Source organism: Telmatherina bonti (assembly GCF_933228915.1).
Source record: "Telmatherina bonti genome assembly, chromosome: 21".
NCBI classification, from domain to species: domain Eukaryota; kingdom Metazoa; phylum Chordata; class Actinopteri; order Atheriniformes; family Telmatherinidae; genus Telmatherina; species Telmatherina bonti.
Genome location: NC_136630.1, coordinates 14432145 through 14454279, shown reverse-complemented (window position 1 = coordinate 14454279; position 22135 = coordinate 14432145). Strand labels below are relative to the sequence as shown.

The 22135-nt window shown below is 42.6% G+C and overlaps 1 protein-coding gene across 13 annotated transcripts in view; it reads right to left on the bottom strand.

Moving 5' to 3' along the window:
* tcf7l2 (transcription factor 7 like 2) overlaps nt 1–22135 on the bottom strand; it is an 86251-nt gene that overhangs the window by 11885 nt on the left and 52231 nt on the right. For all 13 annotated transcript variants that reach the window (XM_079261309.1, XM_079261314.1, XM_079261316.1 and 10 more), the window contains 3 exons: nt 4205–4337; nt 1616–1718; nt 695–781 (listed from right to left, as the gene is read on the bottom strand). In XM_079261309.1, coding sequence (XP_079117435.1) covers nt 695–781; nt 1616–1718; nt 4205–4337 — 323 coding nt within the window. The remainder of the gene's footprint in view (nt 1–694; nt 782–1615; nt 1719–4204; nt 4338–22135) is intronic.

The following is a 22135-nucleotide window of genomic DNA, read 5'->3' as shown; positions in this document are numbered from 1 at the left end:
GCAGTGGGAGTGGATTGAGTGGGAGGCTGTTGGTTTTTGGGAGGTGGGGAGGGTTTTTTTTTTGTGCGCTGTTGCCTTTTAGGTTCACCCAGAACCACAAATCATGGGCTTTTAAGGCATCTAAAATTAATTATGTTTGCTTTCCACACAATACAGAGGACAAGCGCTCCTCATGGGAACAATAAGCAGTAAAACAGCAACTGACAAACACACACACACACGTGTACAAGATGGCAACAAATACACGTAACCTCCCCGCCCCCCTATGAGTCCACTAATGTCCATGGCAGCACTTGAACCGGAGCCTAATGTACTGGACCAAAGCACCCGCCAAGTGTCGGGGCCTCAGCTTATATCATCTAAGTGTTGCTGTTTGTTTATCTGTCTGGCTGCTCAAACTCACAGCAAGGACATGCCCCGGCTCATTTCAGATCTGCCTGACATGCAGTTGGGGTAAATGTTCTTCAGGGGCCTCATTAGAAAATGATAAATATAATTAATATTTGAGCATGCTAGCTGGAGTCCCACACAGGAGAATTAGTCTTTTGAACACAGAGATGGGAGCGTGAGCTCTCCTTGAGGGAGAAGTTTTCTGCTCACCGTCTGTGCACGCACGCTTGCTGCTCATGCACCTAACACAAACACACACCGAACGAGCGCGCGAGGGTGTCGAGTGTGTATGCATTTAACTCACCTTGACATAGATGCATTGACAGTGAGCGCAGTTGGGTAAGGGTGTCTAAAACCCCCTGTTGTGATTGGATAAACAGGTTGACCTTGCCTAGGAAGAAAAGAAGAAAGAGGAAAAAGGTAAAGGAACGGGCTTGATGGAAGAAGAGAGGCTAAAGCCCTCTGTCTCACTTCTTCCCCACCGTGGGCCTCTTTATTCTCATTTGATCAGGACAAAAATCTAGGGGATTGCAGAGCGCAGATCAAAGGGAGGAAAACTCTGAACAATTTGAATGCCACAAATCTTGATAGCAATGGCTAATTAAATTTCATAACCCTTCACTCGGTGTCGACGGAGTGGGGCCCTGTTCCTCCCCAAGCTGGAACTAGGTGTTTTGTTGTGATAATTAAAGACGAAGCGCGGGTCCCTTTAATGGAGCCATCACACTAATTGAGGTCTACACATCCAAAGACAAACAATAATGAATGTAAATTTATACCAAAATAAAGTGCAGCGAATCAAAGGGCGCCATGACTGCGCTCAGGGCCTCTCTCGGTATTTAGATCGCGGTGAGAAAACATTAAATTAACAGAGCTTAATTTGTAGCCTTTTGTCATATTAACAAGTGTTGACAAGAGTTACCAGGGGAAAGCCTCTATGAGGAATTGTGGGTAAAATACAGGCAATCACAGTTCATTACTCTAATTGAACCGTACGCAGACATGTAAAATGGTATTTGCCACAAACTTGCAGGTTTAGGTTTGTAAAGGAGCACCAATGTGCCGGACTTGGGTTTGGAATTTAGAGTATCAATTGAGTAGTTTCCAAAACTGTTCCCAACATCTTGTTACTGTTGTGCAAATACATCACATGCCTCAATCTCATTACATCATTAGAAGAGAAGACAGAAGAAAGAGTAATAATTAAAAAAAAGGAGATGCTTACTGTGGTACTAACCATCCCAGCGGATGGGGGATCTGGCCGACAGTGCCAGGTGACAGTGGGTAATAAGGAGATATATCCGGAGGATGCGGAGGCCTCGGAATTCCTGTGGAAGAAGAAAGGATGACAGGAGCAGAGAGGAGGTGGACAGACAAGACAAGGGCAGAGAGACAACCAAAATCTTTGTCAGTGCCAGATTCATGCTTTGTTGAGTTTCACATCTGAATGGAACAAACATCACAGGAGTGCAGATGGGAGGTAGAGGAGGAGGAAGAGGGCTTGTTGCTTGCATGTACAGAGTGCTAAATCACACTTGCTGATCAAAGGGCTTTGAGGCAGCACAGCAGCACAATGTGTTGGAAAAGGAAAGACAGGTGAGGAGGAAACACGATTCTTGTCATATTTGTCTGGTGAATCACGGGATTAATGATAAAAAAAAAAAAAGAAAAGACTGAGTTTTAGAAGTTAACAAAACACAGAAAGATAATTAAAAGCCTTCTCTGTGATCAGAGAGATGCCAATATGGAAACGCTAGAGAGTCTGTCTGCTGATTTATCCTGGATTTCACTTCCTATTATTTACACGAATGAATCCATTGCAGAAATATTCAGCAGTAACAAACTAAGTCAACATATAGATATTCTACTTCTGACTGAGATTAATGATTGACTAGTTTACCAATGGGAGTCATTGGTCTCCTTTCATCAAAATGATCCTGACATGCAACAACAAAAAAAAAAAAAAGTGAGCGAATTTTCTGTTATTCGCAACTAACAAACAGCAACAAAGATGTCCAATTTAAGTCCAGCACACCAAGCAATCACAGCACCGACAGGATTGTATTTACCTACTGAAAGGCAAAGAAGCTGCACCAACAAGCAGCCCTAAGTGGATGTTTGAAAAGGTCCTGAACACACCCGCGTGTAAAAATAACTCATGAACACCTTCAAACCAGGAACACTAAGACTTGTGTACAAGCGCATCAGGGAGGGAGGTGCAGTCAGTAGACCTGAAACTGGGAGACTTATTTGGCTGATGTTTGTGTGTTTGTGTCTGTGTATGTGTGTGTGCGCAGCTTTTTTTTTTTTCTTTAATACACAGCTGTTGTAGGTATTTTGGCCAGCTCCAACTTGTCTGCGCTGAAGCCAGATGAATTTTCATAAATGAAAACTTGGCAGGTGTTGATGTTTGCGCCTAAAACTGCAGCTAAAACAGCACCTGACTCTTCAGAGGAATTCTGTTACTGATGAGCCATGTGATGTTTGAGTGTGGGTGGATGGAAATCTAATCTTTCCTTTGTACGACATTCTGGAAAAAAGAAAAGAAAAAAAGGTAGGCAAGTTCCAATAAAAAGGAAAGCCAACATGGGGAACATTATCCCATTGCCGTGTAGTGCTCAAGACCTAATATAACTCATTAATTAATTAAACACTGTGCCAAATTAAGCAGCCCCATTAAGCACTACATTAAACAGCAGCTGGCACATTATTTCCCCTTTGTAAAGGCCATCATAATAAGGGAACATTATTACCTAAAACACTGGCTGTACCCACTAGAGACCACAGAAAAGATGGGAAATTATTCACTGCACTAAAAATACATTAACCTGAAAGAATGGGCTGAATGACAGTTAACAAAATTATCTGGTGGGTCAAGATGCTCCTGGAAATGAATGAAATTACGTGAAAATGTGCGCTAAATGTTTGTGGGAGACAGATGATTGGTTAAAACTTGGAGGCTGAATCTGTGGGATCAACGGGCTCTAACAGGTGCAAAGTTGATCAATAAAACTTGCGGAAGACGCTTCGTTCGGTTTCCCATTTTAAAAGAGAACCGAGCGCAAAGCTGAAGACATAATTCCAAAAATTCCAAAAGAAACGTCCTGGAGGGCTTCTGGGTTTGCTGTCCTCAGTGGAATAAATGTGAGGAAGTGCAACTACAGTGGCCAACTTGTACTCTGAATTGGCAATTGGATTTGCGGTCACGGGAGTTTGAGGTTGTTTTTGCTAAATTCCAGGATTTACGAGAAGTTTATGAGCCACGGCTCAAGTTCATGTTCTCGAATAAACAGCTGGTTTCCACTAAAAACTAAAAACATGTTAAAAAAAAAAAAAACGCGATAGCTGAATCAGTCGGAAACAAACAAGGGACTTCAGCTGTCAACAAAGAAGCACTTGAGTTGACCTTATCCTAGTTTAACCATCACAAACACTTGTGAACAGTGCTGTTATGTTTATGAAATCAACAAGAAAGGAATCATGAAAGATTGTATTTCAATACTGCCTGTACTTTAATTTGCTTAAATATTAAGATTAAATTCACAGAGTAACAAACACATGGAAGCATTCTGTATCAATACTGATATGATAAGCAACATTTACACAGCAGGCTTTGCAGAAAGTCTAAGATCCGATTTGCCTCGTTTGAGGAAAGCGGCTTTCGTGTTTTGTTTTACTTTCTGATTTGTAGTTTCTTTTAAACACATTACAAGTTATACACACAGCGCTGGGATCTAGAGAAGCTTTGTGCAGGTTTACATCAGATCACATTCTGCTTTCTGGGAATGGACAGGATGGAAAAACTGGACTTTACCTGTTTTGGGATCCACATCTGTCTGTAGGTGAGGTGGGGGGTTCCCTGGTGTGAAGTGCTCATTGCTGTAGGTGATCAGAGGCGTGAGAGGGTGCACATGGTGGGGGTGCTGTACCACTGGAACCTTATTCGACTGATAGAAAGAAGGAGGATACATAGAAAGGTAGGAGGAGGGGGAAAAAAAAGAGGAAAGCAATAGTGTTAATATTTAGCTTTGGGATTGCAGGCGCCTGTGAAAGAGTTACAGCTTGGTCTGAAAGTTCTTGAAAGAAGAGCTATCAAGTTCTGGGTACGCTGAAGGCGCCAAACCGCCAAACCGCAGTGAAAATAGCATGGTTTGTAATTAAAAACACTTCTGTGGTGTCACCGTGGAATCCAGTAACACAATCTCAGAGGTTTGCGGGGCTGCCAATTCGCATTTAAGTTTGATGTGTGATGAGACGCATTCTAACCACCACTGCAGTGAGGTAATCGATCATCTGTAGACCACGAAATCAAGGCAGCATGTGTAAATCTACAGCCATTAGCAGCTCCAGTTGGTTTTCTGCTCGGCTCTACACCCCCCACCCCCTCCCCCCCTTTCCCCTCATCTTTTCCCCCAGGGCCCAGTTCATGGAGGGTATGGGTATATTGTAATAAAAGGGTTAGGAGAGAGAAGAGGTGGGGCTGAAAATCCATTTCTGCATTTTTGCCAAATTAGTTTTAGCTATGTAATCTTCTCTTTGTGCTCCTAAGTGGTGCAGACCCCCTTTTTTTCAATTACCCAAAGATTACAGTGGAGCTTTAGTGGTGTGCTGCCGTGGGCCCCTGTGTTAACAGCAGCTCAGCCCCTCTCATCAGACCAGCCTGGGACAGAGACTAATACACACACACACACACACACACACACACACACTCCCCAAACACAAGATAACCAGATTAGAGCTCTGCTGTAGATTAGGCTGGTGGCAAAGGCTGCTCTTGCCTCTTTACCCACACATCCTTATCCTGCCCTCAGCAGTCAAAGAAGCAGCACTAATCAGGCTTATCATAACATGGATGATATGTTCAGGGGGAAGAGTAAGACACCAAGCTGCTTTTGTGTGTGTGTGTGTGTGTGTGTGTGTGTGTGTGTGTGTGTGTGTATGTTCAGTCTCCTCTCATAGGCCACATACCCTCATTAGCGACTTTAACCCATGCAAGAAAGAAAGGAAGCTCCACTGTGGCACATTTCCAAAAGACTTTGAAAAACATTAATGGGGCTAGATGTTGGCAGGGGGGCTACATGCACAAGATGCACAGTTGCCCGATGCTCATTGACAATACAAATGCAAAGTTGTGGGCCCATGGCTGGCAAAAAAAAGTGTGTGCAGAGCTTAATGCTGCAAACTAATCATTTGTCCAGGCTGACTGAGGCTGAAGTTGATATCAAGTCCTTGTGAGAACAAGCACTAAGTTTTCACTGGGTAGTTAAAGCTGTCTATGTGGATGGCTTGTACAAGCGAGGCCATCTAGACTTCTGTTCTTTAGTGGCAGTGGTGGTGGTGGTGGGGAGGAGGAGGGTGTGTGTGCTGAGAGTGTGGATGGAAGAGAAGGAAGGGGTGGAGGTGGGGAGCATTCCCTATTGCCATGGTCCCAATGAAAGATTAATGAACCCCAGCAGAACTCCAGGGAGGCAGAGAGACTCCTGGGACTCATTCACAGCCCTGAGCTGAAAAGGCTAGGAAGGGGAGAGAGCGGGCTTGGGACAGAAGGGGTGTGTGTGTGTGCATGTTTGTGTGTCAGTGGTGGAGGGGGGGTGGCGGTAGGTGGAATGGGATTTGTTTAAAAAAAAAAAAAAAAAAAAAAGCCAGAAACCAAGACACTCGTTTGAGATCCGGATCTGATCTGAAGGAAGAAAAAACATTGAGGTTACGTCGGCTGCTAAATGCAGCTGAAAGTTTAGCTCCATGCTAGAAGATGGCCTGAGTCTCCACATCCTTGTGGCCCCCCTGTCCCCATTCTCTCACCTCCTAACCTCCTCTGTCACCACTCCCCGCTCCTCCCTCGGGTAATGATGTGAAAGAATGTTGTCAATTCTTCATCTCTCTGCGCTGAAAAGCTTTAGTGGCCATTTAAATGAGTTCTTTTGTGCAGGGACCGCAGCCATTGAGAGGACAGTTCAAAATGCCCATCCACTGAGTCCACATTTAGACAGAGGGTGTTAGAGAGGCTGTGTGTGTGTATGTGAGGGACTGAGCGAGAAGCCAGAGGCCAGACGATTTACATCATTGTCAGTTGTGGTATAAGAGTGTGCTCTTTTTTTTTTTTTTTTTGTTCCTGAAAAGACCAGAGTGATGCAAGCAGAAAAATGCTGCACTGACTGTCGCTTTAAGTTAAAGCAACCTTATAGAGGAGACATTGTAACCAAAAATAAAAAAAATTACGGCCCTGTGGGGTTTTTTTTTTTAATGAAGAAATCTTTGGTGCCATCAAACACACACAAAGTGATAGCCCTCTTAAATGTACTTATCGGCGTGTATCTGATGCCTTCAATCAGCACATATACGCATTCTGCATGCTGGGTAAACATCATCACACAAAGCTACATCCACCGCATCTCCAGCTGACGTCAAGGCATCCCCTGGTGGTCCTTCCAGGAAAGGAGGCCCAGCATCTGCCCTGGGAGGTCGGTGTGGTACAATGGAAGCCCAGGACCAGTCGTCTGGCAGGCTGCGGCCGCACACAACACACCGAGCACAGAGAAACAAAAGCAAACAACGTGGGAGGCTTTACTCTCTCAGCTCCACAAAAGCCAGGGGAAAAAAAAAAAACGAAAAAAAAAACAACCACTTCCTGCCCCTACACCCCCGCCGACTTGCATCCTTCCCACCACCTCTGTCCTTACAACAAACTAATATAGTAGAAGACAGACATATTGCTCTGTAGTCATGATGACTGGAGTTTTGAGCCTCAGAAATAGATATTGCCTTCAAAAGCCCCTTAAGAAAAATTTAAGGGTACCCTCTTGTATGAACATCAATGAACACATTTACTCTTTTCACATCCTGGACTCATACGGCGCCTGTTGCTGAGAAAGGCCAACGTAGCGAGATCCACACAGCACTTTAGCTACAGCATTGCCTCTGGTTATGTTATTGATATTGGCTTGGCTTTATTTATTCTACTCTATTTTTCCTCTTCCAGCTTCAAGGCCAATGAGAAAAGAGGCCTATGTGCTTCAATAAAATCTATGTAGTCGGCGTGATTATTCACAGTGGCGCTTGTCTAAACTTCCTGTCCATTGATCAGCCAGTGATGGCGAACACACGCCTTAAGTTTCACACCTTGATGAGTCCGAGCAGAAGTGGAAATTATTTCCTGTGGTAGCAGAAGACCTAATGCTGCTCCACCGGCGTAAGAAAAGAGCTCTTTGGAAGTGGACAAATGAATGAGCTGCTTCAAGTCAGGCCTCTGGGGGGTGAGAGGGTACTGGAGAAGGCAAGCAGTGGAAAAAAAGTGACAGCAGGACAGAGTAAGACAAAGGGAGGGAGACGCAGGGGTGGAGGCCAGACAGGAAAAAGCTGTTGGCCTTGCATTTCCGCCTGGTGGCACCTCGCAGGGCCAATTTGAGCCCCAAATGTGAAGGTGGCGACCTTGTGGGCCCAGTGGGTGGCTGGGCAGGGGGCCGGAGCCCCTGTCTCCCTGCTTTATGTCATGATATGATGAGTTGTCACAACAGCTTGCGGGGCGCTAATGAGCTGTAGTGAGGCTGGGAAGAGAGGAGAGAGATGTGGGGATGACAGCGCCGTGATGGATTGGGGGGGGTCCTTCAAATTCCAAAGCAAGCAGAAAAAGCTGCCAGAGGCCTGCCTCTCCCAAAAAGTGCAAGTGGCCCACATCCAGCAAAAAAAGGAAAAAAAAACACACATACACACACATACATGCACATCAGCCTTATCAGGAGAGCTTGGGACAGCATCATAGACCAGTCAATCCATATGTGTGTGTGTGTGTGTGTGTGTCAGTACAATTTGATTTAAGCACAACAAAAACAACACCAATCTTATTCATCATCTGGCATCATTCGGTGTTGTCCTGTTGAAATCTGTTTACACACAATTGCTGTTATCCTCTGGGAGGTAAACAGTGCTCCTCCAGGCTAAAGATCTTCATCTCCAACTTAACGCCGCTTCATAACTACAAACGCACAAACAAATACACACAACCCCTGCAAACACTCACTCAAATCCATCCACAGATTCAAGCAGACGATCTAAAGGGATACTCAGACACTAAAAGCGACGGAAGATGGAAAAACTCGGACAAATGAAAGATTATCTGAGCTATAACCTTCCAACGCACCATGCTAATTAAAGTCCTGCTAGATTTCACATGAAATCTTTTTTTTTTTTTTTGTTAATAATGAGAAGCAAAAAGAAAAAGGGGGAAAAAACTAATTCCACAATATTAAGGACCTGGGAATTACAGAAGAGGGGGGGGGGGGGGGGGGTTTAAAAAGCAGATATGGAGGTGTTGATCAGTTTTCTCTTGCGCAGAAGACGCGTCTCTGAGGGCAAGAGAGAGAGACCACAGTATATTTAAAAGTTAATCTATTCACTTTGCTGTAGTGACAGGACGACTGCTTGATCAGAGCACTGAACAAAAATATTATGTGGGCCAGAGCCTTTGCTCCCCTTTCTCCTGCTCTCTTCGCTAGCACTCAAGTCGTTCGTCACCATTTATTTTCACTTCCCATCTTTGATAGTCGGCACATCAAATAGAATTGCAGAAAGGACATGTTCTGATATGTCACAGATAAATAAAACTGCGCACAAATAGCTTGAATATGAAGTGGTATTCGGCAGAACTGTTGTATTCTGTGAAGACAAATCGCCTCTTAGACACGCACGTGTGTTAAAGCTTTTTTTTTCTTTTTAAACTTCTTTTCAGGGTAAACAGGCTCTTGAACTCCCATACCTGAGTTGAAGGGGGCTTCTCTAAGAGGTGATATTGCATCACAGTGTTAAGAGCCAGACTGAATTCTGCCTTTTGAAATGCAATCAGCCCCTCAGAATTTCAGTTGAAAGCCAAGCAATTAAGAATCTGAATTGGGTGGCAACATTAACAAAGGGATATGTTAATCTGTGAGGTTATTGAAATCTTACTTTACATTTCATGGTTAAGGCATGAGATTGATCAAATAATGTTTTGTCAAGTAAATAATATTCCTCTTGAGAGGATCATGTCTCAGCAAATCTACCTTTTGATTACTTTAAATACACGGTTTGTGATGTTTATTTTTGATGGGGGGGGATTTATGACTGTTCAGTTTAATTGTGCACTTATGGCAAACTAGTACATTTATGATCAAATCTGTGCACACAGACACAGGTTTCGGCGTGTTATCATTTTGTTTCTGCAAAATTACAGATCAGATGACCACCTATCCTTCAGGTGAAATTCTCCTCATCGCGATGAGAACCTGTCAAATTGCTTCTAAAAGCCTTCAGTTGCAAGATAAAGCACAGAAAGTGAAGAAGCAGGGGAGCGGAGCTGCGTTACTCACCCAGCTGCCTAGATTGAGGTGCCAGCAGCCCACCTGCTGGAGGAGAGAGAGCCCGGGGCCTAGGACTCCTGCCTTGGCTCCCGTCTCCTCCGGCCCGGCTGGAGCTCCATCCCGGGGGTACATGACCCCCTCTGTCCCACCCCCACCCCCTTCTCCTCCTGCTTTTTCCACCTGGGCTCCCCCCCAGCTCTTCCTTCTCCGCGTCTACGCCGGGGAGAAGCCCTTTTACTGCTCTCGGCCGCTTCTTTACTCCTCTTCTCCTCCTTTGTCTGTTTGTTTCTTGGCTCTTTCCTCCACTTTGTGCACGTGTGTTGCTGGGCATGTGTGGCGTGTGCACATGTGTGTGTTTACAGTCGTTGCCCTCTACGGTCCTGCTGCCAGGCGACGGTTGTTTCCCCTTGGTTTTGATACTACAGTGTGTGTGAAGCGGGCTTGGGGTGTGAGGCCTTGATATCCCCAAAAAATATATACACAAGCATAGTCAGCACACTTCTCCCCACCCACCCACTAAAGAAAAAAAAAAAATCCTCCAAATCTTTCCCTGTAACCATGAAGCCCTTGCTCTCAGCAGCCAGCAGTCTCCTCTTCTTCCTCAGTGAAAGTTTTGATGGCGGCGACAAGAAGTGCAAGAAGTGAGAGCCAGAGTGTGGACAGAGAGAAAGAAGAATAACTCTGAACAGCTTTTCAGCACTGAGCAGTCTTTCCACAAGCAATACTCTGAGAAAACACTCACGCACACACACACACACACACACACACACACACACACACAAAAATCAGTCATTACCCAAATCCCTGCTGTACGTTGGGTCTGTGTATGCGTTTCTTAGGAGTATGTCTCTGTGTGTATGTGTGTGGGCTCTGCGGAGCCTGCAGGATGCCCAGAGACGAACTGGCAGCTTGAAAAGCTTTGGCTACAAGGTAACGCGAGCAAAGCGAGAGACACAGACAAAGAGGAGAGAGCAGGAGAGTGAGAGATGGAAGGGAGAAAAAAAAAAAAGAAAAGGAGCAAGACAACAACATCCACAAAGGGAGGGCAGGCTCGGGAAAGTGTGGCCAACAGTCACTTCATCTGTGTGATGCTGACAGTCCCCTCTTCAGGCCCACTTTCCACAGGGGAGGGGTAAAACCCGAGCAGAAAAAGTCTACTCTCTGACACGGACGTGGCACTCTTCAATGAAATTTTTTTTTCTCTTTAAATTTGAGGTGTTTTTTTTTTTTCTGCCCACTCTCCTTTTTCCCAAACAATACCTTAGGATGGAGAACAATTTGTCTTTTTACACACTCACCCCCCCCCCCCCAAAACCTCGCTCGACTCCATTCAAGGTTCATGTGAACAAGGCCTCGAGCCCTTCCTCACACCCCGTCCTCGCCCCATTCTCCTTTCCCCACAACTATTTCACCTTCACAGCCATTATTCCCCAAAATGGTTAAATCGAATGACAAGCTTCCAAGACATTTCTTTTCTTTTTTTTCTTCTAGTAAGCGTGAAGAAATTCAGCGCATACAGAGGTGCATTAAAAAGGGAATTTCTTTCAAACATTCCTTCTAGTTTGACTTTAAGAAAATTCCACTTTGCTCCTATATTTTTTTTAAAGAGAGTATTTTTTTTCCTTCAAAGGTGACAGAGATAAAATTATTTGTTGCCACGCTGATTATTTATTCTTAAGGAAACATAAAAATGCTTAAAAAGAGATTTTAATGTTTCCACAAAATTAGATTTTTTTATACATATATTACTTTGAATTTTTTATATCTCACAAAAAAGAAAAAAAATAAATCACCAAATTAATTGTTTAATTTAGAATAATTTTGATATTTGCATTATATAATTAATTAGTGTCGTTTGTTAATTATAACCTCTAAAGGCCTGAATCTGACAAATGACCGTAACAAATTAAATGTGGATTGAATAAATTATTACTGTTTAAGCAGAGAAGCATTTAATATATATTTTAATATAACCAAACTGATCATAGTGAGAAAAAAAATGTACAGAAAAATGTATACAGCAGACTTTTAGAAACTGCAGCTTATAAATATTTTAGGCATGTGCAACTACCTAAAAGAGAAAGCAGAAGCTTAGCACATTAAGGCGTTTAAAAAGTTGGCAGCAAAAACAACAAAAAGCGTTTCTCTGACGCGCTGCTTGTTTTCCATTACTTCTGTTCTCGTCCAGCATCTCTGTCTCTGTTAGGTTCCTGCTCTTCCTTTGGCCTGCAGCAGGCAGTCCTGAGGCCCTTAAAGCCAAAACAAAGCCCCGAGAATGTTCTTTACACAACTTGGACAATAGCGCCGGGGTTCCAGCTTGACAAGTAAAAGAGCTCCGACAAGGCGGTGGCTAATTGTCTGCCCTCCCTCCATTCAGCCGCCCTGCCACACTCCTGCCATCTCCTTTTGTCCCACGTGCACTTGCTTAAGTAAACTGCCAGGTCGCCAGCAAGTGATGGACAGCTCACAATCACTCAGTCACAATGGTGTCCACGCCGCAACACGGGAGAAAGGGAGTTATTTAGAAGAAAAAGAGAGAGAAAGAAAGAAAAACAAAAAAAGACAGCCTATCCCACTTCACTGTCAAAAGCATTCGCATGAGACCCAAAAGTGTGCACGGAAAGAAAAAAGAAACAGGAAGAAAAAGTTTTCCAACACAAGGAAACGAGACAACCTATGACCTTTACTAATCCATTGTTTTCTGCAATAAATCCCAGCAATCAAACTAAAAGTAGAAAAGAGGCAGAACTAATTACGCAAAACTTCAAAGCCTTCAAAGCTACAGACAAATTAATATTGTTATAAAAATTATATTTGATTAAAAATTCAAATCCTAAAAACTTTCAAGCAGAAAATAAACAAAAATGATTTAAAAAAAAAAAACACATTAATATCTACCCTTATTTATTAACATTACCTGAAGCGGATGTGAAAAAAGATAAATTTACTTAAATCTAAAAAATAAAAACAAATATTTTAAATTGATTCAGTGGAAGTAATGGCATTATTGGCAAGATTTTATATAACTGTGTGTTTCCACACAATAAAAACAATCATATTTAGTTTGATGTCTTAGAATAATGCAGTGCTGTCAGGCTGTCAGGACAAAGCAATCAAACAGTGCCTTTCATTATCCAAATTGTCAATGTGTCACTTAGCAACATAAGTGTTATAAATTGCCAAACGGAGCCCAGAAAAATACATCTGAATAAATTCAATGAAAACATTCCATTAAAAGTCCAACAAGCGGCAGAAAATTAAACACAGCTATGATTAAAATGTTGAAAAGTCTTACCATTTAAAAGAGCTGTATTTGGGATGCTGCTCGGTTCCTGGTTAAAACAAGCATGCTGGCACTCGTAGTAGTGCACAGACTCCAAGCAGACTCCCACCACCATGTCTGCCACTAATCCACTGGGGGGCAGCACCTCATCTACGGCAAGCCCCTCGCTAAAGCCCGATGGGTTAAGCCGATAAGACAGCAACCGGAGGACCGGGCAAGAGCCGTGGAATGATGGAACAACTCAGGACGGCGGCTCCTCAAGTCCCAGAGTGGAGAGGAGGACCTCAAGCAGGCGGCCGGAGCTGACTGTTCACTCTCAGCCAACTCACGCATTCAAACGCTCACTCAGGCTGCGCTGCTCTTCTCCGCGTCTGACCGGGACTCCCTCTTTCCCCCTCGCCCATCTTCATATCCCCCCTAATAAGCTCTTTTGTGTCCATCTCTCTTTCTTTGATAAGTTGAAAGAACAACAAAAAGAGTGAGAGAAAGAAGGGCTTTCATTCAGCGGCTTGGCAGACATAAAGGTAGTGGAGTGCTGTCTATAGGAGTTGCCTTAACTTGGCTAAACTCAAGCAGCGGGGTGTCTCTCGTCATGTCATTAATCCCCAAAATTAGCCACGCTCCATTCACCGCTAGTCACACTAAATTAAATACAAAATCAAAAACACAAACGCTGAGTGGAAGAAGTGTCACGGAAAAAAGGCAAGAGAAAGCGTTCCGATCCCGGGCAAAGGGTGTGTGGCGATGAAGCCAAGTTGCCCCCAATTCTGTCCGTCGGTAGCCCTAATTTTTTGTGTAATAACCGCCGGAAAAAACGGCCACACAAAAGACAAAAAACCAGACATTTATCGCTAAAAGAGTCTGTCATCGTAGTGCAGCTTTTTTGCTTCTCCAACTCTCCTACTGCCTGAACTCTCTTAAGACAACTGAGGGGAAAAGGAGCCCCAACTCCGAAAGTCAAACCTGCCACGCAACAAGGGAACAACAGCAGTTGAAACAATACCTAAAACACAAATAAATGGGTACAAGCTGTGGGTAGTTTTCGAAAAGAGCTGGCAATAGAAAAATTCAACCCGTCCAACTGATGGCTTGAAGAGAGAAAGCCCACTCTTAAAGCCGTGATCCGACCATCCACTATACCACCGCTGTGAGCCTTTTAACCACAGCAGAAAAAAATTACTATTGATCTTCAAATGGCGATAATTGAAGAGATCAAAAAGATTAAACAAAAAAGAAAAAAAATGAGAATGTGCTGACTTACCATGTTATGCTCCTTTTTGTAGTAAGTTTTGTTAAAATAAAAAAAAAAAGAAAGAAAGAAAGAAATTTGCTCAAAGATGCAGCATTGGAGGTGTCAAATTTTTGTAGCCGTCTCTTGATCGTATTACTTCCACAGTCCTGGTTTCCAATGCGTCTGAACTTTTTCCCTTTCTCTTTTATTTTGTTTGTGGTACCTAGCCTTTTTTTCCCCCTGCTTAAGACTTTAAAAAGCCTTCAGCTCAGTAAAGCAGCACAAATTATCTTGCCACCTTGCTCAGCTCTGATGCTTTGGCCGCTAACTTTGGAAGGCCCTTTACTACTGCATCAAAATTAGCATTGTCAAAGCAGTTAATGAATATTAATATTGTATTTGTCATTGGAGCTGGCCCATTGCTGAACTCCAAGTCATCCATCAGGGACAAGATTAAGCACACAATTATTTCTGACTGACAGGGACCAAATCTGGAAGATTTTTTTTTTCCTCCAACAATTTAAAGAAAAAGACACAACATCATCTTAAGGTACCTCCCATGAGACGAGACAAGATTAATACACGTTTAATGAAGCAAGATTTCATGGTGCATGAACAGCAGGAACCTCAAGAAAAAAAAAGGGGAGAGGAATATAGAGACGTTTTGACGAAATTTTAATCATTTTTAAAAGGGTTGAAATGATAAAATTACTACTAATTTTATAGACGGGAAATCATTTCAACATACTTTTTTTATTTTTTTTTTTATTAAATACAATAGATTTCTTGTTCTTGTTCCCTGTAAGATCTGGATTTCCTTTATTCACCTTTCTTGGAATACAGAGATGAATAAAAGAATAAGACATATGAGCGGTGCACTGTGAACATCGCTGGCGCTAAATTTAACATGAAACATTCATTAAAAAGCCTGGACCTCCGGCGCTCTCGGCAGAGCCCGGCGGAGAACTGACTGCTGTGGACCACACAGGCAGCCTGCATCAGCACCACCCGCCGCAGCGCGTCAGCTCCATCCAGGAGCCCTCTCCACAGAAACCGCTTCAGTCCGGGGACTACCGTTCTGTCCATTACGGCTCTCTGCACAATTTTCCAAACCATCGTCAAATACGCCACCTGGAATAATTTTAATTATCATCTAAATAAAGATGTCAGCTTAATTTCTGTGTTGAAGGTTATTTCCGGAATAGTTTAATCAAATTTTAGTGGAGAGAAAAAAAGCATCCCTACCTGCATCTGTCTTGAAAAATTAAGCAGATCATCTTCTTCACCTATTTTTTCCACAGAAAATTACAGCACCCTCTGCATGATTTTCACAACTAAACACATCTTTATTTGCTTACATATCATAAATTCGGAAGAATGCCGTGTCGAGCCTTCATGCAGCATCAGCCCCTTTTCTAAAATGATCCGATTGCTCTTCTCCGCTCACTGACTGGAAATGGCCAAAATATTATTCAGAATTACCAAAAACGTACTTATGTCTGTGCTCCTCTAAAGAAGAATATGCTTTTAAATAAGTTGAAGAAAAAAAGGGGGGGGAAAAGCAGATGAGGGGCACTAATGCTAACAGCTCAGTGAACTGGTGTGAGTGTGGGGGTCAAGCTGCGGGCTCACCTTGCAGTGCCGGGCCCCTGCCGACCACCCTGCCGGCTCTCTAATACCATTAGCAACCCTTAGATGAACATACTAAATTGGGCTTTTGTTCTCTGGGTGCCGATCCGAATGCGCCGACTTGCTGGTATCACGGCACCAAATACAGATGGTGCCGCTTTATTCCAAAATGAAAAGCGCGCTGAAGAAAGCGCTCCTTTCTCCCGATTCTCCGAAAGCCATCGGCTTTTCTTTTCTGCTTTCTGGTCACTCAAAACTCTAAACGGAGACTTTTTTTTTTAAAATGTGTCCACAAATTGTTCTTACGCACTTCATATATTAATTTTCAATATTTTAACTCGGAGGATCTCAAATTAAGACGACAGGATATTTCAGCAGCACAAAATTATAGACGTCAAATATTGGAGCAAAGCTTAACATTTCTTTACAATTCATGTTTTCATATTTATTTTGAGTTGGGAAAAATACTTAATTGTCAGATTATCTTGAATTATGTACCTAATAATTGCCTTTATAGTGAAAAATGCGGTAATAAAATTTATAATAATCAGATTAAAATGACTAAAAGGAAAGCTGTAAATTAAATTTTAATTTAATATAAATGATCTTTTAATTGTTGTGACACAAGCCCCGATGCTGATTAAGTGTGCCCACAAAGCCGACTATGAATAAAAGCAGCAAACGCTGCGACTTAATTTAAGTTGAGAGCCTAAAACAGCTCCAATCTAGGTGAGGAGGAGAGAAGGGAAGAGGGAGACGAGAGCGAGCAGATTAGGCAGCTCTGCGGCCCAGCGTGATCACATCAGCGCTAGTATCAAATTAACTCTGCGACTTTGAAATTTATTGATCTGCTATTAAGACACTAGTGAACTTGATGAAGTGAGTGCTGTAGGTGACTCTGGGACTTCAAAGTCTTGCACCAGCCACATAAAACAAGCCACTTTGATCCCCGCTCCTCTCCTCGGATCTGGAGAGGGAGCATCAGAGGAACCCCCCAATTCTGCTCTGTTCTCTTCTCCCACTCACCCCGGGCCCAGGCTGGAGCTCTCCTCTTTCCCTTTTTCCTCATCTGCCGATACCCTAAAAAACCAGCAAAGAGCCGGTGCCAGGCAGTGTTCAATTGTGGCACGTTTCACAGAATAGTTAGCAAATCGAGAGCATGGCAGTGTTCGGTGGTGCACACAGACCTCTTCCTTTTCTGATGCACTAGGAAATAATAAACCAACACATGCACAGAAAAATGCAATATGATGTCAAAACAACTACTAGAATAAGACGGCCATCTAAGCACGCCGGCATTAAAATTCAGAGCCGATAAGAAGGGGTTTCTTCATGCCAAATACGGCATGTAATAAGGTCGGCGTTGAGAGAGACAATGCAGAGAGGGAGATAGCAGCACTATTGTGTGATGAATACATCCCCCTCTTCGCTTAAGGCAAGTCTTCCTACTACATTAAATACTGTGTGCTGCCAATCACACCTGCCTTTTTTTTTTTTTTTTTTTTTTATTATTATATTTTTTAGTTTGTGCCACTGGGTGGAGGTAGTAGTTAATTTTTTCAACGTGCACTGTATCACTACAACACACGGACGCAGACACAAAACACAACTGGCCCACAGAATACTTCTGTTCTCCACAATCTAAATCTTTATACAACCAACATATAAAGAAAGAGAGGAAAAAAAAAGAGAAAGAAAAAGGCAAAAAAGATGCATATAGCAGAGCAGCAGGGACCCAGCTTTGCCCTCCACTGAGCTGCTAACATAGCAGGACTAAGCAAAATAAATATTAACAGCTAAATTAATCATCGGCAGGACAGTGTTTGCGCTCAGGCTCCAGTGCTCAAAGGCGGCGTGTTTGTGTGCGAGTACGTCTGCACTTGGAGTGCCGGGGCTAAGCTGCATCTGTTTAATTAAGAGGGGTAAAACAGATGACAAATGCGAGACAGTTAAACATTTAATGTGTGCTTATCTCCCCCCTCATTTATTTAGTTGGGAGTGATTCGGAGTGGGTGGTGTTGAAGAGTGATGTGGCGGAGAAATGGAATTAGAACGCAGCCCTGTGCGCCATGACGAGTCAGCAAGCAACACACAGACGTTTCCTGACAATTGTTTTGACGTTTTGCAACTTAATTCTGTTTGATGAGAATGAAAGGGATTAGGTGATAAACACAAATATGGATTCTGCTATACACAGCTGCTTCTGCAATACAAAGGGGGAAAAAAGAAAAGAGGATAGGAAAAAGAGAAATTCTCTGTAAATGGCACATTGTCACTTAATTATGGATGTAGTATTCTTAGCATCATTGCCAAAATTACCTAAATCTTACGATTGAAAGTGCGGACGTATCAAAGGCCTGGTTTCCCCTTCAATTCACCTGACAAAGATTTAACTTCTTTTTTTTTTTTTTTCTCCATACTTGATCCCCATTGTGCACCTCACGCTGATGCATATTGCCTAGAGTCAATGTCAAATTCCAGCTCCAAAAGTCCCGCAAAAAATACAGAATGAACAGCGCCCGCGGCACACGCATTACCTTTACTCAACCCACTTCCAATATCTCACCCAAAGTTATCACTTCCACTGTGACAACATTAACATGAAAAGCCACACACACACACACACACACACAAAAAGCATATTTTATACACATACTTTGCATGCATTTATATTTTTGTATCGTAGTGTGGAATGAGGAAAGGAGAAATCTATAAAACTGGATGGAAGCTGGTAGGGATGGATTGATGGATGGATGGATGGATGGGGAAAAAACTAAAGCAAAAAAATAAAAAAGCAAAAACAGAGAGTAGGAGAAAAAGAAGAAAAGCAGGAGGAGGAGGTGGAGGGGAAAAAAAAAAAAGCCCTGTGCCAAAAGCATATATAAGAGAAACCTTCACCAATTAGTGGGGAGAAACGGGAGAGGGAGCTGCCGCGGCGTCGGCACTCAAAGAGCCAGGCCTCGCGGCGAAGCTGTCATGTCGGCAGGATTGATCAACAGGCCTGCTATTTCTAATGGCATGTTGTCATGAAGCTGCAGCCATGGGGAGCCACCTGCCTCAGTCCTCGCACAGAACTCCCATGTATGTGTGCGTGCTTGCATTAGTGTTTATGTGCATGAAAGATGGGGTTGGGGGTATTGCAGCAGCCATACCTATTCTGTGCCCATATATCTTTTACTAACAATTTGAAAACAGCCTAGAATCCTCCTCCCACTCTCTAGCAGTCTACCTTGCCTTCTCCTGAAGGTGGAAGAAATGTGCCATCTTGGATTGTTCTTTATTCTCACACTGCAAAGCCCAGCAACCGCAAAATCCAATACAAAGGTTAGAAAATGTCTGGCCAAGTAAGGCTTTAGTAGTGGAATAATAGTAACCATTTATGTTTATTATCATTAAATACACAAATAAAGTATCATTTTATCTCTTTAAGTCAAAGACACTTTAATGAGATGTATTTTTACTCATATATGAAACACTATATTACATAAAAAATTCTTACAATAGATAACGAGTTTGATTAAAGCTTTCTTTTTATAGAAAAGAAAAAAAAAATAAGCAGCCATATAATCAGCCTACAATTAAAACTCCTCGTAAAAAAAAAAAAAAAAAAAGCTATTGCAGCAAAAGCTCACTCGAAAATGAGAAAGCCGTGTTTTTCTTTAAAAAATGAAAAGGGGGGGGGGACCTTCCGTATCCTCAGTTCGCAGCGACGCAGCTACAAAAAAACTGCTTCGGCGGCCAAACAAGCGCGGACCCGCTAACAATAAAAAGTCAAATAAAAGTTACAGAACTTGAGAGTTCAAGGTAGCGCGGGCTACTTGGAGTGCATGTCACGTACAGTTAACCTTTTTATCGGGCATGCCTGTGGTCTCATCAGTCGATGAAATTCTTTGCCCGCGGCGGTGGCTTAGCCGAGGGACACGGACCAATAGAAAAATATTTCATTGTGTTAGCATTTCAAATGGCGAGTGGAGGGTGGAGAGGAGGGCATCTGGAGGGGCGGTGGGGGAAGAAGCTCGAACCGATCGTTGCCAGCGGAATTAATTGCCTATTCTGAGAATAATGTCCCTTAACCACGATTCTCGGAGGGCCGAACGCTAGCAGAGGGCACTTTTTTTTTTTTTTGCTTGGCGTCTTCAAAAAGAAGAGCGCTTAGGGGTACTGAACATATTAGGGATTTAGCTTGGTTCCCTTTATGCCGGGAAAAATAATCAGAAGCGCTGAACCAAACTCGGCTAATCCGTACCCCAATTAAAAACTGGCAAAAACATTATACCTAACATTAATTGTAAAATGATACATAAATACTTTCAATGAGTGATGAACTGCTTAAACAATGGCATATTTGGACTAATAATTTAATTTAAGGAGAAATAAAAAGAATTTGAGAAATAACCCATACATGCCTGGCTTTAAGCCAGCGCTCGATAAATGGCTCAAGATGGCGCGACCCCGGTGGTGTTTCTATCCTTTTATTTAAGGGGATTTAAGTTCAGGCTCTGCTACACATTGGCCAAGCATATGCAATGACCCTAACTGATATTGGTGCATCTTTTAGCCACATCTTAATCTAACCTCTATAAAGCTCTGCGGCTTTTCAGACTCAAAACACCATTAAGAATTAGTATTGTTTGGAGCCAGGGAAGGGGCAGCCCTGGGAGACGATTCCACAGGAAAAAAGCTGGACTCAGGCCGGGGCAGGAGCCCTCTGGAAAAACAGATGCTTATGCTCTCCAAACAGTAGGAAAACAAAACCAAAACAAAACTCCTAAGGAGGAGGGGAAGAAAAACATTTTCTTTTTTTTTTTTTTTTTTTTTTAGAAGGATGGGGCATTCCAAACGCTCAATCCCTCTATATCGACCTCTACGGGCCCATTCGCGCTTCGGTGTCGATTTCATCCCTCGGCAGATGGACGGGCGAATTCGCAGCAGTCCCCATTACACGCCTCTCTTTCGCTCATTGTGAATTCAGTCAACGAAGTCAATCTTATTAACTTCCGCGCCGGTTCACACATGACATTTTCTTCAATTTTCTCGCCAACATCAAAAACATCAATTAGCAGCTCGAAAATGGGAAGGAGCGAATGACAGAGTCCGATAACGCAGACTTATTTGAAGCTGAGGGTAAATCTATTCTCCAGTTTTGAATGTGTTCATTACAATTGCATTTTCAAAGAAGACCTCCAAATAGCAAAGAAATTAAATTTATCTCCTAGAAATGTCCAGAAATTGTTTTTCCCCCTTCTTTCTTTCTTTTTTTTTAATCCTGTGTCTATCTCTCAGCCTCAGCGGGTGACACAAAGCATTGTGGTGCTGCATTTTCTTTTTCTCATTAGAACAGATCACAACTCTTACAGAAGTTGAAACCATATACTATAACCTCTAGTGTAACCCAGAAAAATTACTTTAAAAGGAGTCCAACATTTCTTTAGGAAGAAAAGACGGCGGTAAAGTAGACCGCTGGCGACCTACGGTTTCAACAAAAATACTAGACGACTATGAAAGCACTATTTTTCTACCCTACAAAGGGAGTTGTTATCAAATGGGGGGAAAAAAAACTATACTTCATAAATTAAGATTTTCCAAATTGATCTTGACACAGTAAGAATTTATCATTTAATAGCATTTTAACAAGACTGTTTAAAATGCAATTAGATTTTTTTATTTTTTTTTTATTTTATATAGATTACAGCCACCTATAAATCCAAAATTTCCATATCTAATATAAATCTAAATCCACTCACTTAAGCATTTTATCTTCAAAAAATATTTAATGATCCCAGCCGCAACTGGGATTTCTTTCTCTTTTTCTCCAAACTGCATTTCAAAATAATTTTACATGTGTTTTACAGCTAAGATAAGATTTTCCTTGGTCGTTAAATTTAGGGGGGAAAAAAGAAAAAGAAAAAAAGTACCATTTTATCCACTGTCTCATTGATCACTTCCTGCTACTCCCCATCACGGTTACATCAAAATGTGAAATACAAACCAACACATTAACGAAGCTCTCTCAAGGCTCAACTCCTCTGCCTCCCATCACTGATGAACATGTAACTCAATAAACCTCGGCCAGTAACCTTTAAGTAAAAGGCTATTTTTTGCCGATATCCAAACATTGCCAGACGGCTTCCTCATGCTTGAGTTACATCTCCGAGGGGGGTGAGCAAAAGCAACTTTAGTGGCTGTGGAAAGACAAGGGAGTAGTAGTGCAGGGGGTGGGGTGAGGGTGAGGGGGCGTGTGAGCGGGCCGGTCATACATGGAACTGTGCG